Source organism: Notamacropus eugenii, chromosome 4, assembly GCF_028372415.1.
Source record: "Notamacropus eugenii isolate mMacEug1 chromosome 4, mMacEug1.pri_v2, whole genome shotgun sequence".
NCBI classification, from domain to species: domain Eukaryota; kingdom Metazoa; phylum Chordata; class Mammalia; order Diprotodontia; family Macropodidae; genus Notamacropus; species Notamacropus eugenii.
In genome coordinates, this window is record NC_092875.1 from 444,709,866 (window position 1) to 444,729,958 (window position 20,093).

The 20,093-nt window shown below is 38.2% G+C and overlaps 2 protein-coding genes across 16 annotated transcripts in view; one reads left to right on the forward strand and one right to left on the reverse strand.

The window, feature by feature from the left end:
* Positions 1 to 9,403, forward strand: part of MCTP1 (multiple C2 and transmembrane domain containing 1) — a 725,942-nt gene extending 716,539 nt beyond the window's left edge. For all 6 annotated transcript variants that reach the window (XM_072606122.1, XM_072606125.1, XM_072606124.1 and 3 more), the window contains 4 exons: positions 337 to 446; positions 5,009 to 5,118; positions 7,472 to 7,569; positions 8,951 to 9,403. In XM_072606122.1, the coding sequence (XP_072462223.1) occupies positions 337 to 446; positions 5,009 to 5,118; positions 7,472 to 7,569; positions 8,951 to 9,022 (390 nt within the window). In that variant the 3' untranslated portion in view covers positions 9,023 to 9,403. The remainder of the gene's footprint in view (positions 1 to 336; positions 447 to 5,008; positions 5,119 to 7,471; positions 7,570 to 8,950) is intronic.
* SLF1 (SMC5-SMC6 complex localization factor 1) overlaps positions 7,568 to 20,093 on the reverse strand; it is a 125,866-nt gene continuing 113,340 nt past the window's right edge. For 8 of the 10 annotated variants that reach the window (XM_072606116.1, XM_072606115.1, XM_072606118.1 and 5 more), the window contains one exon: positions 10,783 to 13,682. In XM_072606116.1, the coding sequence (XP_072462217.1) occupies positions 13,624 to 13,682 (59 nt within the window). In that variant the 3' untranslated portion in view covers positions 10,783 to 13,623. Of the gene's footprint in view, positions 7,970 to 10,782; positions 13,683 to 20,093 lie in introns of those variants that run through there. The other 2 variants (XR_011966443.1, XR_011966442.1) reach the window with 2 other exon arrangements.

Below are 20,093 nucleotides of genomic sequence, written 5' to 3' on the forward strand. Positions count from 1 at the left end.
CTTTTCATATGAGAGGATTAGGCTAATAAACTTTTTCCAGTAGCTACCTCTTCAGCACTTCTTACTAGATTAGATGTTAATAGAAGGTCCATTTCAGTTCCAACTCTTGTGATTTGATATGTAATTATGCTTTGGTGGAATTTATGTATTTATAGGAGCCTTGTTCATAGTATATTTGCTTTATAGGCATACATATATATCTATATATAAACACACATACACATATTATGTTTCCAAAAAGAAAAAAATTACAAGGTCAATTCAAAGAATTCAAGTACCCCTTTCTCCCCACTCCACATCCTTAACACTGAATCTCTCTTTTTAATTATGTTTTAGGACAGTGAAAAAAAAGGATTTATAAATAAAATCTATGCCATCCAAGAGGTGTGTGTCAGTGTCCAGAACATCCTTGGCGAAGTGGCGTCCTTTGGAGAGAGGATTAAAAAGTGAGTACTGCTAAGTATGGGGCCTGATCTCCTTTGTGACAGGACTTCCATTCGTTTCTTAGAGGGCAGAGTGTCACATGGTTTTCTTGGCACGGGGCTTCTGGGCAATCTACTGCTTGGTCTCATCATTATTTACTTTACTTTCTGCCAACCCTGGGATTTAAGAAGTTTCTGTCATTTTCATTCCGAAATTCAGCACATGTTGGTTGGAATAGAATTATAGCTGCCACGTTGAAGTAAGAAATGACACTGTCCTTAAGTTTAGCACATTTTAAAACCAAAGGACTTTGTTCCTAAATGGAATAGAAATTGTGATAGGAAAAAAAAACCCCTGCTAAATAAGGAATTCAGGTATTCAATATATATTTGCACTTTATGGTTGGGCAAGTTTTTTTTCATATTGAGGTTACCTTGAATACAAAAAGGTTTATTTTATATAGAGTACTGTGTAAGGAACTGTCTTTAGTCCTGCCCAGTTTTCATAAATTAAATAGTGGAGGTCACAGCTGCAGGAGAAATACATTATCATCTTGTTGTTTAGATTTCACACACACAAATTTTCAAACTTTTTGTAGGCTTTTTAAACAAAATAAAGGCAGCTTAAGCTAGAATGAAAAAGTGGAGGCAGTTCTTTATTTTTGTTTAGTTTATTTACAAATGTTTTAATTTGCTGAAATATTCTACATAAACATTTTTTAAAAAAAGAAATGTAAATTTAAAAGGATTTGTTAAAAAAAAAACAACTGTACTAAACATAAATGTTATTCCAGTCTCCATGATGACTGCCAATGGCCTATTCTAAGCAATGGTGCTGTGTGGATGGAGGTATTTTCCTATAGTTTTCACTTATCTACTCATAGCTTTGCTTATTATTCGTATCCAGGACATTCAGAATTTTAGGCTTACACTGACTTTGTTGGAAGTGAATGATTTGAACTCAAGGTGTAACCTATTCATCCAGTGCCTCCTGTGTTCCTGGGGGGTAATATATTTTATTTTGAATAATTTCTTGTGTAATATAGTTCCCACATATACATGGGTACTGAGTTTCTTTTGAGGAGAGGTAGGACAATCCTAATAACTGTGGCAGTCTCCTCTCTCCCAAATTCACCTCCAAGCAGGATTCACTGGCAAATTTCCAAGGTCTTCTCCTCATCTAATTCAGATGTTACTTCTATTCCCAAGAACCTTCCCTTCCAATCCACATATCAGCTCTCTACAACATACAAATTCCTATCATGATAATGTGCACTTTCATGTTGTTTTTCCTGGGCCTGCTATATTAAAGTCTGAGACTTGGAGATGGAAAGACTGATTTTCAATGCAAAAAACTTTGAATTATTTGCTTTAAAGTTGAGGGACACAGCAGAAATGAGGTTGTTTTTTTTTTTCCCCTAACATTTCTAAATGGTGGGAGGCTGCCACCATAGAACAGGTGTTTGGCTAGAAAATGTACAGGGCCACTTGAAGAAAAAGGCTGAGTCCTGGCTATAGAGCAGTGTGGAGGACATCTGGACTTTGCAGAGCTTTCCATGGTGTGGGCTAAATGGCAACTTTTCAAAGCCTTGCCAACATTAATGATTTCTGCACAAAGAAACTGTGGGTACTGAAAAAGAGATGATTCTCCTGGGATTAAACCAGTGAAAACAGTTTGTCCACTTGTGTCTTTCTCACTCTCTCTCTCTGTCTTCATATCTCTCTCCATCTACTTCTTTCCCCTCTGCAAGGAAGAGGTACTTTGGAATAAGGTTCTTCACATTTTAATCTAGAAAAAAAGGCAACAAAACCTTCCTTTCCAACCCCGCCCCCCCACCCCGCGCCAATAGTCACACTGGTGGGGACTGTCCTTTGCTATTTCCTTTCCTTCTTGTTCCTCCAAGAGGAGTAAGACAAAACGCACGGAGCCCATGCTAGGACAGCACAGAAGGAGGTTTCCAGATTGGATAGTCGATGTCCTCACACATGGGGTAGTGTGATCGATAGCTCTGAGCTGAGCCACAGGAAGGCAAGCAGACCCTCAACCTTCTGTTCACTGCAGATCCAGGCAGAAGAAAGGAAACGAGCAGGTGTCCCTTGAGGAGAAAAGGAGTGATTCTACACCTAGTGACAGTTACATAATGTTCACTTTGGAAAGATGTCAAAATTGCTAGCAAAGAAGAAAGCCAAACAAAAACAAAACAGCCAGCCAGACCATACCAATTATTTGAAGCAGTGCATCCAAGATAATCCAACCATGGGATTTGGGCTCTATTGCCAGAAAGAATTATATGATAAAAATGCCAACTCAGAGAGAGAGAGAGAGAGCGAGAGAGAGAGAGAGAGAGAGAGAGAGAGAGAGAGAGAGAGAGAGAGAGAGAGAGATCTAACAAATAGTTGCCACATCCACCTTAGTTGATCTCCCCCTACCCCTCTCACTAACCCAACCCTTGGCATATCCTATGGGTTGGCCATACCCAGCTACTCACACTCTAAGGGTAAGAACTCATGTTTCAGCCTTTCCAGAGATGAGTGACTATCATAAAATTCTTTTATTTCCTCAACAATCTGCATAAACTGAATGCCCATCCTCTCTTTGCTGTGTTTTAGAGCTCCAGAGCCAGACCACAAGGTATATTAGTGCCCCTTTGGCAGTTTAACACTGGTAAGATGTTTTGAAGGACAGCATTATATTTTTACAAATGACAATAGAACTGGGTAACCATCCCTAGATGCTTCACAGAGTGTATCTGGATTCTTTATGTCCTTTCTCTTAAAAGCTGTCAGTGATTTTCCAGGGAACTGCTATATTACTACATGGGAGCCAAATCCTTAAAAACCACAGGGACTTTTTCATCCTCATTTCTGTATATTTCCCTGTTCTTTCTTTCTGTCTATGTTGCATATTAACTTTCCCCCTGCCTTAACTCACTATTTTTAAAAAAGTTATTTTATTCCTTTCTCATTTTTGGATGCAATCCCTTATTTTTTAAATTTCAGCCTTGGATCTATTCCCATTCCCTTTGCATGGGGGCAGAGGGAGGTGCTATTTTAAAAGTAATCCTCTTTATTTTCTCCCTCCCTCCCTCTCTCTCCCTCTCTCTCTTTCTCTCTCTTTTTGCTTCTGTCCCTTACCTTGCCATTCAACCCTTTAAGGGTCCTTAGAGGTTTATTCTATCCTCTCATTTCACAGATAAGGAAACTGAGGCCCAAAGAAGGGAAGCCACAGAATCTCAGAATTAGAAAGGTTTTCAGAAACCAGTTTACTTGCCCACACTTGATCAACCTGTTACAAAATCTCTATGAAAGAGTCATCTCATTTTTCCTTAAAAACATCCAGTCAGTAGCAAACCATTACCTCCTGAGCTCATCTCCACATCGTCTGGTCCTAATCCTCATCCACATGACAACCCTTCAAATACCTCTCTGCTGCTGCCCACCAAGTCTTCTCTACTCCAAATTAAATATTCCTAGCTCTTGCAAGTGATCTTCATTCGCACCATCTTGAGAAAGGTCTTTTACATGCCCTCCTCTGGATGTTCTCTGGCTAACCCTTCATTTAGAGACTTAATAAATGTCACACAAATAGTTAGAAATGAGACTGGAACCAGAACCCAGAGCTCACATTTCTCAGCCCAGTAATCTTTATATCATACCATGGTGAGGTAGAAATAGGAAGACACCACAGTCCATTAGTGTTCTCTCCACCCAACTTTCCATCTAATTTATGGTCTTTCCAGTAAAAAAGTGTTGTTTTTTTTTAAATCAACTCTCTTTTTAGGAGGAAAATATTTTGTGAGCTGATGAATTTTTGCAAAGCTAGAACAACTCATTTTTCTTCTTTCCTTGACCCATATTTCTGGAACCCAACTAAAGGATGAAGTGCAGTCCCAATCTGAGGGAAAATCTAGATGTTTCATAGACCTAAGGATTCTGTCTTTATCTTCATACATGTTACTTTTCTGGACACATGTTAATAAATTTTTGCATGGGAAGTCTGGAACGGTCAATGATAGCCTTACAAGCATGTTTTATTATTATCAAGCATTAGAAAATATTGCTTTACATTTCTATTTGAAAAAGGGAACAACAAGGTGAGTCTGCTCTAGGTGGAAGAGACAGAACTGGACAGGAGGGTCAAAGGTCCCTGGGGCATGTAGTATCAAACATGCTTCCTGCAGTGCTAATGTCTTTACAAGTTGGGTCAGAACTAGTTTAAAATGATTGGGAAATATTTAACAAAATAAATAAAAATACAGTAGAACACAGATAATCTTAATATGACATTATCTTCATCAATTGCAGCTTTAGGGATCCTTACCTGTGGTTTAGTAGGCTCAGCTCTATTTGAGTTTGAGGCCACCACAGAAGCCCATCAGGGTTCAGCTGGTAAAGAATGATACCAGAGCTCATTGATCCCCAGTTCCCAACAGTCACTCTTCATCTCAGTTTCCACCCTGGCTAGAAAGTGGTGGAGGCTAATTAGGCCCATTGTAACAAATGTGAAGTCTAGTCATTGCCTGCTTCATCTTTGGTTAAAAGTACAAAGTGCTCTCAGACTACTGACATGTTCCTTTTTCATTCAGTACATTCAACTGGACTGTCCCATTCTTAAGCTGGCTGGCCATTGCTGCCCTCTGTGTGTTCACAATCATCCTGTATTTCATTCCGCTGAGATACATTGTCCTTGTCTGGGGTAAGTAAAGCCTTTTTTTAAAAAAACAAAACAAAACAAAGCCAAACTGTCTGAGCTACTTAGAACAAACTGTTTTTAAGAGATGAGTTATGTTGTCAGTAGTTGTCTGTATTTATGGTCGTGAAGCTGCTCCATGATGGAAAGAGACAGGTCAGTTAAAAATCACAACAGGGTAAAGATTTAGGCCTACCTGCAAAGTGCATTTTTCTTGCCCGGCATTGTAGCCTTCATCATACTATAAACATGGGGCTGTGCAGATTCTTCATATATCAAAATGTAGCTTTGTCTAGATATTATTCTGATTTATTTTCACCACTTATACACAAACAGAGGCATTTCAATCTATATAGTGCATTTAGGACAATATGCTTTTTTCCCCCCATGGTACTTTATCATCTGATAGTATATGTACATGGGAGGCTGTCTAAGAGGTCACCTTTAGTCTTATGGACAAGAACACACAGTATTTCACAGATGAGGAACAAGAAATCTGTTTTGTTTCTACTAAATCAGAATGTCTACCTACTACATACCTGTTTTCAAGACAATATTTCAGTCTTACCTTGTTCATACAGTTATTGTTAGTTAACAAGCATTTATTAAGCACCTACTAGGTGCCAAACACCTCTCCTTACCCACTTTTCCCAAGCCCCAGACCCATTGTTTGGGAGATTGCCTGTTTCAGTACTGTCTGGAGCTAACTTTTTCTCTTTCTTGACAAAATTCATGGTTCGGAAAACTCAATTTTCAGCCTCCAAGGACTACTACCATATAAACCCACCAAGTTAATGATTTCAAATAATCCTTTTCCTTTGCCTATATATATTCAGCTAGAAAAAGGGAAAGAAACTGGAGTGAAGGAGAATTGTGCCCTCCTCCCTCCTTGTTTCTAAGTATGAAACAAGGCACCAAAAATGGGTCATGAACTTCCCAAAAGCATCTGGCTGTCCAGAGGAAGAAAGAGCAGAGGCCAAATGTAAGAGTGGGTTTTTAATATTTTCTTTTGTATTGAAAGAGCTTTATGACAGTCTACTTGGATAAAATGATCAGGGGCATTAGGGATATTCTGTCTCCAAACTCAAGTCTTTTCAAGTTTGAGGAGGCTTCGTGTCATACCTAATGCAGACTCCAGGATCTCAAAGGGCATTCATTGCTTTTGACCCCTAAAAACCAAAACAAAACTGGGGCTGTTTTCTGGAATCCTACAATTTAAAGAAACTGCAAGCTATGACCTTGTTCTTACCACAAGAGGGAAGAAGGAGCAAGAACAGTCCCACTGTATTTATTGAATGTTTATTTCCTCCTCTTTCATTCATTTCTATATTTAAAACAGATGCTGTTTTACTGAAGGAATTAGGAATGAGTGTCACCTTAGGACAGTTTATTACCTCCAACTCAGGTAGGGTCAGATTTGTCCTTGGTTTAGCAAAGAAGTCTTAGAAAAAAAAAAACATTGCACACAACAGCAGGCCAGGGGGACGGTAAATGGTTAGGTAAATGATTATCGAACAAGACACATCTTCAAATCCCTGTCAGGCATGTAAACAACAAAGGTATGTCTGTATTCAGTGGCACACATTAGTGGAATCTAGGTAAGTATCCTTTAGTAGCCTCTTAAGAAAAACTGACTTGGAAGTCATTTTCAGGGCAGGTATTTGGGCCTGTTGTTTCATCAGATTAAATAGAAAAAGAATTGTTTGTTGTTGTGGCCCTTAGTGGGTTGTTGAAATATTAATCAGAGATTTAGGAACTATTCAGGTCACACCCCACATGAGGAAACAGACTGAAGTCAATATTTTGTGAAGGGCGGAGTATCTACCCATGTTGCACCTCCTCAGTCCCCAGTTAAGAAACTGGAAATGTCATCTATCTCAGTTCTCTTTAGGCCTTTAGAGTTTATTTCATTTAAAGCACCCAATGTGTACAATCCCGAATATTGTTAGATCCCTTTCCAACTCAGATCACAGTCGCAATCAAAACCTTTTGAACTTTTAGCTTTTGTGGTTAAAAAACCAAAACCTTAAACTAACAAGGGATGAATTTTCTTTTGAGAACTCTTGCTTTAATTTATAAATGGCTTCCCAGAGTTGTGGATGAGAGAAGAGTTAGCCTTCATTCCTACCAGGTGGGGCAGAGATAGCCCAAATCGTTATACCAGCAGACCAGGGGGAAGGGGTACTCTCTAGGTAAATGGTTATCTCACAAAATACATCTTCAAATTGTCAGGCATGTAAATAACTAGATACATCAGACTATCAGCTTCTCATGAGCAGGAATAAATTTTTGCTCTTGTTTCCCACTTAGCATAAAAAAAATACAGATTTTAATAACGTTTCAACCATTATTTTTCCAGGCATTAATAAATTTACAAAGAAGCTTCGGAGTCCATATGCAATCGATAACAATGAGCTCCTTGACTTCCTTTCCCGAGTTCCTTCTGATGTACAAGTAGTAAGTAGGCTTTTGAAATGCTTTGATTTATTAGTTGTTAAACTTTGAAATGCTGTTCTGTAGAGGTTTGTTATTGAAATTTTTTTGCAGGGTTCTGCTACTGTCCTTGGTTTTGTAATATAATTTGTCACATTAGATCTTGAGTTTTCAATTCTCTGTCCCATTCATTTTGAAATCCAGACCTTTTGTGCATTCTATTTCATTCAGAAATGCATCTTCACTTGGATTTTGCCCATGAGAAACTTCCAGCTTACCTAGTCATAAGAAAAAAGTTTGGAGAACGGGTATTGACAAGAGGGGGATTGTCTAGCCAACCTGTGGGAAGGGTTGGGAACAACCCCCAAACGATGTTCAGCTGGAGTTAGTTGAGGGCTATGCTGCTGCCTGGGGCCACCACCACCTGTAGGGAGGAAATAGGAATATTAGATTATGAAAACAAAATAAACTAGCAGACATTTAATGGAGAAACATCCCCTCAATCCTTGGCAAGAATCAAGCTTATGAGTGGAGCTATTTTGAGGGGATGAGCAAGGGATCTTTGTTTTCTTTATAAGTAGGGAGACTGAGTGGTATAAAGGAAGAAGCATTGGAATAGTCAGGAGATACAGGTGGGAGTCCCAACTTTTCCACTAACTTGCTGTGTGGCTGTGGATAAATCCTTTCACTTGTTCAGAGCTTCAGTCTTTTCATGTGTAAAAAGTGAGCTGGGCTAGGTCATTATAAATGGACTTCCAGCCCTAAAACAACTGATATGTGAAGAAAGAATGGGTGTTTTTTAGAGCTTCATATCACAAGCAAAGAAAGGGTTCCTCCTGTTGATGAGAGCGTTATCTTCTCCACTATCTTCATGGGATCTGCAACGCTCCTATATAGGCCAAGCTGAAGAAAGGACTTTCTTTCTCTAGACTTATTCACCGGGGCCATTTGATTTCATTTCCCAGACACTAGAATGTAAGCTGAACCTGAACTTAGAAATGTATTCAAAAACAAACAAATAAACAAAAAACCCCATGAAGCCGCAAAGAATTATCATCCAGGGCTTTTTGGAGTACTGTTGTCTATGGTGATTTGTTGGGATTTTTTTTCCCCTCCCAGTGTAGTATCTTGTGGTGAAGAGAAAAAGACCCTCGCCCATCCCCAAAGTTTACATGAGTGCACTCATGTATTTCCTGGCAGGATTTTCCTAATGCTGTTTTCCTTTTTGATTCCAGTTCTTTCACTCCATTGTTTCTGCAGCCCAGCTGCAGATCCCATGCAGCTTGCATCAAGAGAATACCCCTCCTCCCTCCCCCAGGCACACTCTCTCGTTCCTTTGCTTTTCAGTCTTTTGCCAGTAAGTGGCCACCTGACCAGTCTTTCTCTGAACTCTCTGTTTAAACAGGTGCAGTACCAAGAACTGAAACAAGATCCCAGTCACAGCCCGTGTAAAAGGAAGAAAAACAATCTTGGCTAGCCAGCTTCACGCACTGAGGAGACCAGCAGCATCTGTTTGAGAAAGATAAAAGAAAAAAAAGCCCCCAGCCTCAGCAACATTTCCTTCCTTTATGTTTTTATTTATTTTGTCTTTTTTTTTATCATGATGGAGAGAATCTGTAAATATTGTACAAAGGCATATGTCATTGAAAATATACATCCGTTGTACAGAACCAATTTGATAAGGGTTTCAGGTTTGGCTTCAGTTATGCAAAACCCTTGCTAAAACGTTAAAAAAAAAGCCAATGCAAAAAAAAAAATTACTTGGGAAGATACTTTTGATGGTTAGTGAACAGGCTAGAATATCAGATTAAATACTCAGCTGTGTCTGATTAAATCTATAAAAATGTAAATCTCAATCTGATTCTTAGAGGTGAATTGTGGTTTGTTTGGTTTTCATTGACTATTTTTTATCCAAAATGTTATCCATTACAGTTTTTCTCATTTCAACAGGGGAGAAAAACAACCAACCAACCCCATAACTTGGGGTCAGGTTTATCACAGATTCTACAATTTGGACCCTGTTCACTTTGGGTTCAAATTAACTTAGACTTGTTAAGGCTGCTTCTAAATGAATGAATGAAGGTACATTTAGCCTTCAAGAGAATCGTAGGCTCTTGAGGTTCACAAGGAACAGAAGTTCCATTCCTTGTACATCATTCCATTTGAGGACTTTAAAACCTAGAGAAGTCTAAAATTCAATACTGCCAGGTTTCTAAGTGTTGCATATGACTTTTTGTATAGTACACATTATTATACTATAATTCTTTAATTTGTACTGAATTAGCAGATTAGCAAGCCCAGTACAGTTATCAATAATAGCATTAGCAATCTGAATCCATTATAGCTTTTGGTATCATGTTATGAAGGGCCTTTTGTCTGGCTAAGGAGTTTTAATACCTAACTGTTCTCAAAGGGCAGCATGAAGAGGATGCATAGAGCTAGGCTTGGAGTCAAAAAGACCCCCTGGGTTCAAGATCTGTCTCTGTCACATAATTGTTGTGTTCACCTGGACAAATGACTTAACATCTTCAGAGAATTTGCTAAGACCTGAAGTTATAGACAAGTTGTTGATTTGTATTTAAAGAGGGAAGGTCTATACCTGGAGTAAACCACCCTGATGGTGAAGAACCCTGGGCTCCTCCCCTTCAAAAAGTTTTCATAGAAAAATGGTTTTGCTTTCTTATTACATCATATAAAGTGCTTCATTGTGTATGACGTTTCCAGCTATCAATATGAATTTTAATTTAGAGGATGAAGTGTGGTGAGTGATATGGCAATATTTCATTTTTTTTCACTTATGAAATGCTAATTTCTACTAATATGGATCTGGTCCCCCTGCATGGAAATCAGTTTTGTAAATTAGACTGCTCATTTAGGGAGGAAAAATGGTTTACCTTTGAACAATGTTCACTAATCTCCGCAGAATGAACGTTTCCAGTTGCCATTTGCAAGACTCTACACAGCAGTTTTTGTACCTAATTCCCTGTGTCAAGTAGAGAATACAGCTCGAGAGAGAAATCATCTGGAGAGAAATTCTCACTTTTCTGACTTGATAGGGGATCAAGCTTTGGTTGGAATTGTCACAAAGAATGTTTTCTACCATTCTAATAATAGACTTGGGTAGGGATTATGTTAGAGTGAGTTAAAGAGACAAGTTGGAAAAATGTTGGAATGGGAGAAATGCCTACATTTCTGTCTATAGGAGGATTCTTTAAAAATGCACTTATCTCATGGAAGTTGATTAAAAAATATTTTTATGTTGCTGATATATATTGACAAATACAGTTTCTTATGATTGAACGTTTTTGATCCTTTCTGTTTATACAATATGGTTGAAAGATGCCAATCAAATTCCCTTTTTGCCAAAAGGCTTTGACCGCGATGTGCTTCTTTTAGCTTACCCAGTTTATCTTGAACAACTGGGCATGCGCACATTCCCATACTCTTGAAACTTTATTGATGGGGACCTATTGTTTGTTCGAAATAACTTTCAGTTAGATCTTTTGTAAAACGTATGTTCCATTCTGCTGTCGTCTGCAGACCTTAGATGACCAGTAAGCCTGACATTCTGCAAAGCGCGGATGTGCCCAATGGAATATTAACCATTCACCTATGTGCAAATTCCCATTCTTTCACCCACCATTTTCAGATGTTTACTTCAGTGGTAATGTTTACCAGACATTTACTGCATTAAAACACAAAAGAGAATGATTATTTCCAAGTATAATCAATACAGTCCCATGCTCCCTGTCTCTCTTTTCCTGGAATGCACACCTTTTCTTAAAGTGATACTTTAAGTGGATAGTGTTAGAATTGGAGAAAGGAAGACCTGATGATAGCAGTTCCTGTTTACTGTTTAACAGTAAATAGTAAACATCAACTAGCTGTGTGACCCTGGGCAAGAAGTCATTTATCTGTAAAAGTGGGGATAATAATAGTACCTACTTTAAAGGGTTGTTATGAGGATAAGATGAGAAATAAAGTACTCTGTAAGCTTAGAGCCCTACATAAATGCTAGCTATTGTTATTAATTATTAGTTACAGGCTTTGTTTGGTCATCCAAAAAGATTTTTCTGATTCCTAGGAAGGATTTTTTTTTTTAAACCTTATTCTTTAGGAGCAAAGATTCCAATAAAACTCTTCAAGAAAGACTCCAATGAAACTCAGGAGTGGCAGGCAGACAGGGGAATAATTTATCCTGAACTATCCCTTTGCATGATTATAACAATTATATAGCACTCTAGGATGTCAAGGGCTCACAAACATTTTATAAGGTAGGTAAAGGAAGTATTGCTCCCATTTTGCAGATAAGGAAACCCAGGCTTAGCCCTAAGATTGGCTTAGAGTCCTATGCTGGGTCAAAAACCTAGGACTACAGACTTCAAGGACTGTCCCCTCTCTTAGCATACCAACAATCCAGGAGGGGACTGACATTAGTGCTACAGACATGGCCTGGAAATAAAAGTTGCAAGAAACCTACTTATTGTCTAACAGCAGGGGACTGAGCCATTTCTTTTTGAAAATCCCCTCTTGGTGAGACCCACATCTTGTTTCCTTGATTTCAGTCTGGAGAGCTCTTGGAAAGTCAGCTATGACATAAGTGCTCAAACATGCCTGTTCTCAACAGATGAACATTGGATGTGAACCTCTTGCCCTGATTTAGAAAGAGGATTGCCAAAGCTATGGTACTAACGAACTATGTCTCAATATTTGATATGGAGTAAATTCAGTAAAAATCCTTCAACTACGTTTGGACACATTCTACAAACTGGCATTATTACCCTTTGGGTAGGGGAGAGAAAAGCTGACCAGGAAGACTTGGATTCAAATTCTTCCTCTAACCAATGGCTGACTTTGCTTCTGTGTCTCTGGCAACTAAAGACTAAAAATTGTAAATCTTCATTGGTGGAGGAAATTTCCTTGTTGACACCAGTGAAATGACAGGTCCAGACTAAAATAAAAAAATAAATCAACAATGATCCCTCAAAGGAGCAGCATTTATATTTATACATATTTAGTATGACTCTAGGGAATTTAAGTAGACTTGATATACAAGGATTCTAAATTATCTCAAATGTGTCAGCAAAGAGAATACACTCTAAAAATCAAAAGTTTTGAAAGTTCTCATGTCATATTACCATTGACATCAACTGAATATAAATTTTTGTTTGTTTGTTTTATTCAGTAAGTGAGACGTGTATCAGCAGAGAGATTATTTGGTAGTTCTAGTAACTGAACTTATTTAGATTAGGGCACTTCCTTCTAAGCTTTATCTCATTCCCTTTGTGAAATCCACTGAGGGCCTTCCATTCATTTGGCACTTCCAAAATATTTCAAGCAAGTCCTTTATAGAATGTCCACTCAGTATTTTAAGAGCAGGGAAGGACTTGGTGATGAGTTCTGTCACATCTGTGAACAAAAACACTCAATCTCTTGATTTCTCTGTCTGAATTTACTTTCTTTTGAGTTGATGACCCCACCCTCCTCTGTATGAAAGCCTTCCTGACTTATTACACAAGTCCTCATATGTTTAATATTGTCCTGGGCTTTAGAACCAAAGTGGCGGCACTGTGGCCATCTAAGTGGCACAGTGGGTAGAGTGCCAGGCCTGGAGTCAAAAAGACTCATCTTTTCTGAATAAAATTATGACTTCAGACATTAGCTGTGTAATCCTGAGCAAGTCATTTAACCCTGTTTATCTCAGTTTACTCATCTATCAAATGAGCCAGAGAAGGAAAAGGTAAACTACTCCAGTATCTGTTTCAAGGAAGCCCCAAACAGGGTCACAAAGGGTTGGTCATAACTGAAATGACTGCACAACAAAAGCAGAGATAGAAAGATCGTGAATTATACTTCCTGTCAAAGTCCCAGTATATTGGTCTTATTATTTATTTTTTAAATCCTGGAGAGCAGAACATATATTGCAAGACAATCGTAACTGTACATTGCATGCAGAACACTCACATGTTAATTTGGTTTGAATACCCACCATTCCTAGGTTCTACAGAGCCTTCCCTGTGTTTTCAGTTGTTTGGTGTGAAATAAAGCCACATTCTTCTCGTTGGTAAAGCCCCAGCGTTATGATAGCTCTTCACTATTTTCAACTGTAATTCTCTTTCCTGTGGTGGCTGATGCAGCTGAATTCCAAGAAAACAATATTTCCTTAGGTTAAAAATAACAACATAGGTGTAAGGGGTAAAACCTTTTGAAAGCCAACCCGAATCTTGTGCCTCAGTTCCTATAACCCCATTTACCTCCCCTGAAACTGACCAGCAAGCCAAAATGAATCATGTACGTTTTAGGGATGACTGAAAAATTTGCAAGAATTTAAATAACATAAAATGGTTTGACATGTAGATACAATGTTGCGCTGCTTGGAATGAAAGCATCATATACCTTAATTGGTGGAACTCATGCTTTGGTTTTTCCCACCTTCCCAGCTTGGAAAGAATGGATATACTGGCTTTATTCCGGGGTAGGGAGTTGCTAAGGATATTTAAGGTACTTATTTCTACGTGTCTTTTCATTTCCAAAGAGCTTGGAAAAATGCTGTGCCTCCACTGATTTTTTTCCCCAAATGTTAAGGCAACCAAATTTCACACTTGTATGGCCCAATTCAATCAACTATTCTTCTCCATTGGGCAATCAATCAACAATCAATTATTAAGTGGTAGGCACCGGGGAATATAAAGATAAGAAGAAACGGTCCTTGCCCACCTAAAGTTTATAGTCTAGCCAAGGGCAACAACATACGCGCCTATCTGGTGGGGGTGGGGGAATAGAAGGTCCTGAAGCCAAGGATGGGGAAGCAGAAAAGGTTTCATGTAGCAGGTAGCATTAGACAAGAGCCTTGAAGGATTCTAGGAGGTGGAGAGGAGACAATGGGGGATGGCAGGCAGAAAACAAAACAAAGCCGTGCTCTAGGTAGGCCATTAAGAAGAAGTTCCCCAGCTTGCAGCTCTTTTGGGGATTATAGCCCATGGGTGCAAGGGACCTAACTGGTGAATAAGAGAAACCACATGAAGGCCTAAACCTACAAGCCTGAACAGCACTAGGCTCTTTTGGGAATGAGCAGAACATTTGAGAAGCTGAGCCATTGGCCCTGTTGTGAACTATGAATGGGAAAGCATAAAAATATACAGATAGTCCCACACAGGACATAAATCACAATGCTGCATTTTACTTTACAGAGCTCCGTGGTGAGGGATTTAGTGCTTTAAGGATGCGGCAGATTTTTTTTCTACCCTGGCCTTTTACTGGTGACACAATTTCCAAAAATATACCCAGACAGAGTGCCTTCCTATCAAAATGGTTTTGTACTTATTTTATGGCTACTTAGGGCATCCCAACTGTCTTAGTACTAAGACTATCATCACCCTATATACGTGCAAGTTCTCTCTCTTCCTAGATGATAAGGTCCTTGAAAGCAGAGGTTGTTTCATTTTGGTCCAAGTCTTGTTCTCCTTCCCCACTCTCACCCCTCACAATGCCAGCCGCATAGTAGGCCCTTAATCAGTTTGTTAATCGACTGATCCAGTAATATGAGCTAACAGCAATTATTTTATTTTCTTGTGTATAACACTCCTAACATTTCATGCATAATGCAACAAACACACTTCCTGACAGCCTGTCTGATCCACTCTTCTTTCCACTAGCATAGCCAGTCAGCCACAGCCTTGCGATGGTGGCTTAGCAATTTGGCAAGTAGACAGATGTCCCAGTGCTTAGCACAGTGCCTATCACATTAGGAAAAAACTTTGTGTTTATTTTTTTGCTACATGTCAGGGACCTAACAGTTCTTGCTAGAGTAATTCTACCAAAGCAAGTTAATTTATTCAATACTCTCTTTTATATGTAAGTTACCAGGTGGGTAGCCTAGCTACTAAATGATTACCCAATGTAGTTGTGTTTCTAATTAATCTCTTTGACCCTGGACATTTTGGGTGATTAGATGTTCTAACTCATGACTCCTGTCGCTAGTTAAGGGTTGGTTTTTTTTTTTTATTCTGTCAGCAGATAATAAAAGATGAAAATGTTTACAAAGCAAAATGATTGTAGTTGGAATCATACTCTGTCTAAAAGGCAACTATGAGAAAGCCATTTTCCTGGTTCTCTCACAGAGGGAGGTATAAAAAAAAAAAAAAAAAACTGTGAAAATCAGTTTTTTTTCTACCATGGCCAGACTCCCTACAGAATTCCCTCACAAAAGTCTGACTGCTTAATCTGGTATCAATACAGTGGAGTAGAAAACCCGCATTATAAAGTGGGGTTTTTCTACATCTGTGAAAAGAAATGAAAGAGAATTCTTAATTTAATAACAGTAGTAAACTCCCTGCAAATGCATCTAAGGTGGAGTCTGGTAAATGCAGCCATCATTTAATCTTATCAATTCCTCCCTGGTTTTTTTGTTGTTGAATTTAAAAAGACCCATCAGGGAACAAGTAATTCTTCATGTCCCATGAACACACCTAAAATCAGAAGGGGTTGATAGAGGAGATAGGTTATCATCAATCCACATAGTATCCATATGAATATCATCAATCCACATAGTATCCATATGAAAATTCAATCTTTCACAGTTTAAGAACCCATGCTAGACAGGACACTCTCACCCCACCTAGGGGGAAGACCTGCTCAGAAGGACAGGATGACCACGTCAGTAAAGCGAGGGAGTAGACACTCTCTCAGAGAAAGGGCATAGAACATCTCTAGGGAGGAGATATTGCTTGGCATATGGATCAGATGATGCTTTCAGAGCCCATTAAAAAACCACCAATCTTTGAGGAATAATCATAGCTTATGATAAAGTTGTGGCGCTACACTGGGAATAACAGCCATTAGACGGCTGGTTACCACGGCAAGTGAGACTGTTTGAGAAAAGGGAACAATTCTGAAAACCAGGAAACTAGTAAGAGACCAACTCAATTAGTTATGCTTCAATCACATCTTGGTATTTGTTTTTAAAAATGTATACATGGCCTTCCCCTACCCCTCCCAGGGAGACACATCAATTCGATGACTGTTTTTTCATAACTTCATTCCCCCCATATTCTTTTAGCCCACCAAAATAACTGACCACTTCATGCAATTCAGTGCCTTTGTCTCTTCTTTGCCAATATGCCTACCCCTGTAAAATTTTCTCAATCAATGCACATGGAATCTCCCAGAAGTTTCCACATTGATTCTTTCCAGCCCCCAATGATTCCTAATCACTGTTTTAAAAATGGCACATTTTCTTCTGTTAATACTGCTAATTTTGAGATTGCACAATGGTTCAGGCAGAAAAGTTGTTTATCACCTTAAAATTTTAAGAGGTGGTGTGATGTAACTGAAGAATATGAATTTGGAGCCAAAAGGGTTTGAAACTCTTCTGAATTAATAATGTGTGTCTACCTAATAACTGCATGGGCACAGGCAAGTCACTTTACTTATCTGAACCTCAGTTTCCTTATCTCTAAAATGGGGAGAATACCTGCAATACCTACCTCACAGGGCTGTTGTGAGGATCAGATGAGAAAATGTATACAAAGGTTTTTGCAAACCTTACAATGCTACCTAAGTGTCAGATTATCATCATTAAAACTTTCTGCACAGTGTACTAGATCTCTCTGGCTGGAAATAATGTGGATGAGGAAAATGTATCTTTTTGTTTTAAATAAAACCTGTGCTGAATGACACAACCAGTTGTTTAAATCTGAAATGGTGGGGTGAGGTGCAATCCCAGACATGATACCATTCTAAGTCAAACCATTCTCTTCCTTAGAAAAAATGCCGCAATGTTGAGGTGAAAACACCACTAGCCTAACCTTGGAGTTCTTCTGAGATGTCTCTTATGACAAGTTAAGTCCCTTTTTTGTTTTTACCACTTTAAGATTAATGATCTTTTTCAGAGGGACTACCTACCTTGACGTAAGCGTAGGTGGATGGAGGGGATGGGGCTTTTTCAGTTTATCCACCATAAAGATTACTGACAGTCTTATAAGAATATAATTCAAACCTGGATTCCAGATTCTCAGCTGGCAAATCCCACCTGCTGAAACTAGAAAACACGTTCTAATTTTTTTTCTTGCTTTCCCTTGATGAGTCTTAAACAACATTTCCTAACAGTAGCTTGAGATTTTCTATTAATATGCTTATGCCAACAGAGGGGCTGGAAAAAAAATAGAAGATATTTAGAGCACAATTAAAAGATGAAAAAATATGGGGAAAAGCTTCAACCACCAAATTGGCAACAACCCTATTTGAGTGGGAACCATTTTAACAGTGGATTCAAGTTCTATATTATATTGCTGTAGATTAGTAATACCTCAGTGGTTATCCTTCTGTAATATATTAGATCACAGGCCATTTTTCTTAGATGCAATGCTAATTGTCTTTCAGTTCATGATTTGGCAAATGATTTCTAATATTTAACCAAAAATATTTTTTATTTCTAATTTATTTCTAATATATAACCAGAAATATATTTTGCTCTTCTAAAATGGGAAAATGAAAGATAATTGGTACAAATATACTACATATTCAATAGTACAAAGATATTTTCAGAATCAGTTACTTATATCAAGTAATACCATGGATTCTCACACATTATTTATTTCAAAGAAAAAAAGTACATCTTGTAAAAAAAATCTTCATTTAAAAATTTTAAAAATATACAATTTAAAAAATTAAGCTGTATTTCTTTTAAAAAACATGTAAAAATAGCCCTATTTTTCCTTCAACAAATTACCTAAAATTATTCAAAGTGAAGAAATTGAACTTTGCTGACTCTGTATATTATGCTTGGAGCTTTCATAAACTGGAAAAAAAGTAAAGGATAAAATATGAAGAAATAAATCAGTAGCTAGAGTGAATTTTCATTCTTTAGACGTTATTTACCAGGAATGAAAGCATTAGAACATACCCTTATAATGGTGTCTGATTCTCCAGTACCCAGAGTTCCCCAAAGATAAAGCTGGCAATGATTTTATTAACGTGTCCGCAAAGGAGTATTGAAGATATGCTTAAATTCACCTTAGCACGTGCTCACCCACAGGTTACAGGTACTCAATATAAAATATGTGGCTTCTATTATTAAATGATATAAGATCACACGAGCTACACATTTTACAAAATTCTCTTAGCAGAATCCTTCTGCCATATAAAAATGTCTTCCATACAGAGGCTATGCTGTACCTCAAAAACCACTTTGTGCTTAAAATCACACAAAACAACACCCCAAATCCCTTTCTAACTGGTTCATGTTACCCATTATATTTTATGTATGAAAACACATATTAAGGCAATTAAATATCAAAGTATATTCTGCCACCATAACTTTTAGAATCTAATTTGGCATTTCTTGCATTTGGTTATCAGGAATAGTTTAGTACCCCATGTCACCAATTTTGAAGTTGGCGGATTTGTACCATCTACCTAACTCCAACAATGTCATCACTGACCCTCTAATTCAAGCCATATTCGTTATAAAAACAAATTATCATTCTAAGTCTTGCTCTCTAGATGTCGGCAGGAGGTGTGGGAGAGTGCCTGGGGGAAGGAGTGCCTCATGTCACTCAAAAATGACCTCTTCCTGCTGATTAAGGAGAAACACTGACAGGCTCTCATCAAGCTCTCTCTTTCTCTCTCTTAACTGGAAAGGTGTGTGCATACATATGGATTGAACCCTCCCCCCTGATGATTACTGCACATGATGGTGTTCATCTGAGGGAAGCTGGGTTCTAGGTCTAACAGTAAACAAAAATGGCAGACCTTTCATGGGCATGTTAGAAACACACTGAGTTGGTCAAACCGAGTCCATGGGTGGGGGGAGCTGGGGCTGGGGAATGGCTGATTTACATGCATGCCATGTATGGTGTTATGAAAGATAATTCTGAGTGAAGAAAGCTACAACACTGAGAACGAAAGGTGAGCTTCTGATGCTACAATAAGGATTACACATCACATAAAGGTTTCAAAATGTTTTTTTCACTTAGAAAAGGTATAAGATACCAGGATAATTGCAAATAATACTGACTCATTTATCAAGTACTTTATGATTACAAGTGTTTTCTTCACAATTACCTTGGGTGGGTTATTATCTCCATTTTCCATCAGGCCCAGAGACTGACTTACTGAAGGTTATTCAGGAATACAAGTCATTGAACTCTCAGAACTCTCTCAACATTTGATCTTTAGAATTAGGAAAGCATTATTTAAATTATAACTACTAGGGCTTTGTTTCTGAGGCTCAAGGTTGAAAGGCAAATTTAAAACAAATTTTTTTCTATTTACTTGAGCAGAAAATTAAGAACATTTGAACTTTTCTCCTCTTTTATCCTTTGTAGTCAATGCAAAGACAAATAAGAAGCCAAGTAGTGTAGCAGACGGACGCAAAGTCAGGAAGATATGGTTTCAGGTCCTGTCTTTGAAATATACTTACTACGTGGCTATGGATAAGTCACCTCTCAGAGCTACAGGCAATTGAACACTGCAAGTTAAAGATAAGTTGCCAGTGTGCATCCATGGAGCTAATTTTCAGATAGGAAATACTCTGTATAGATGAAATC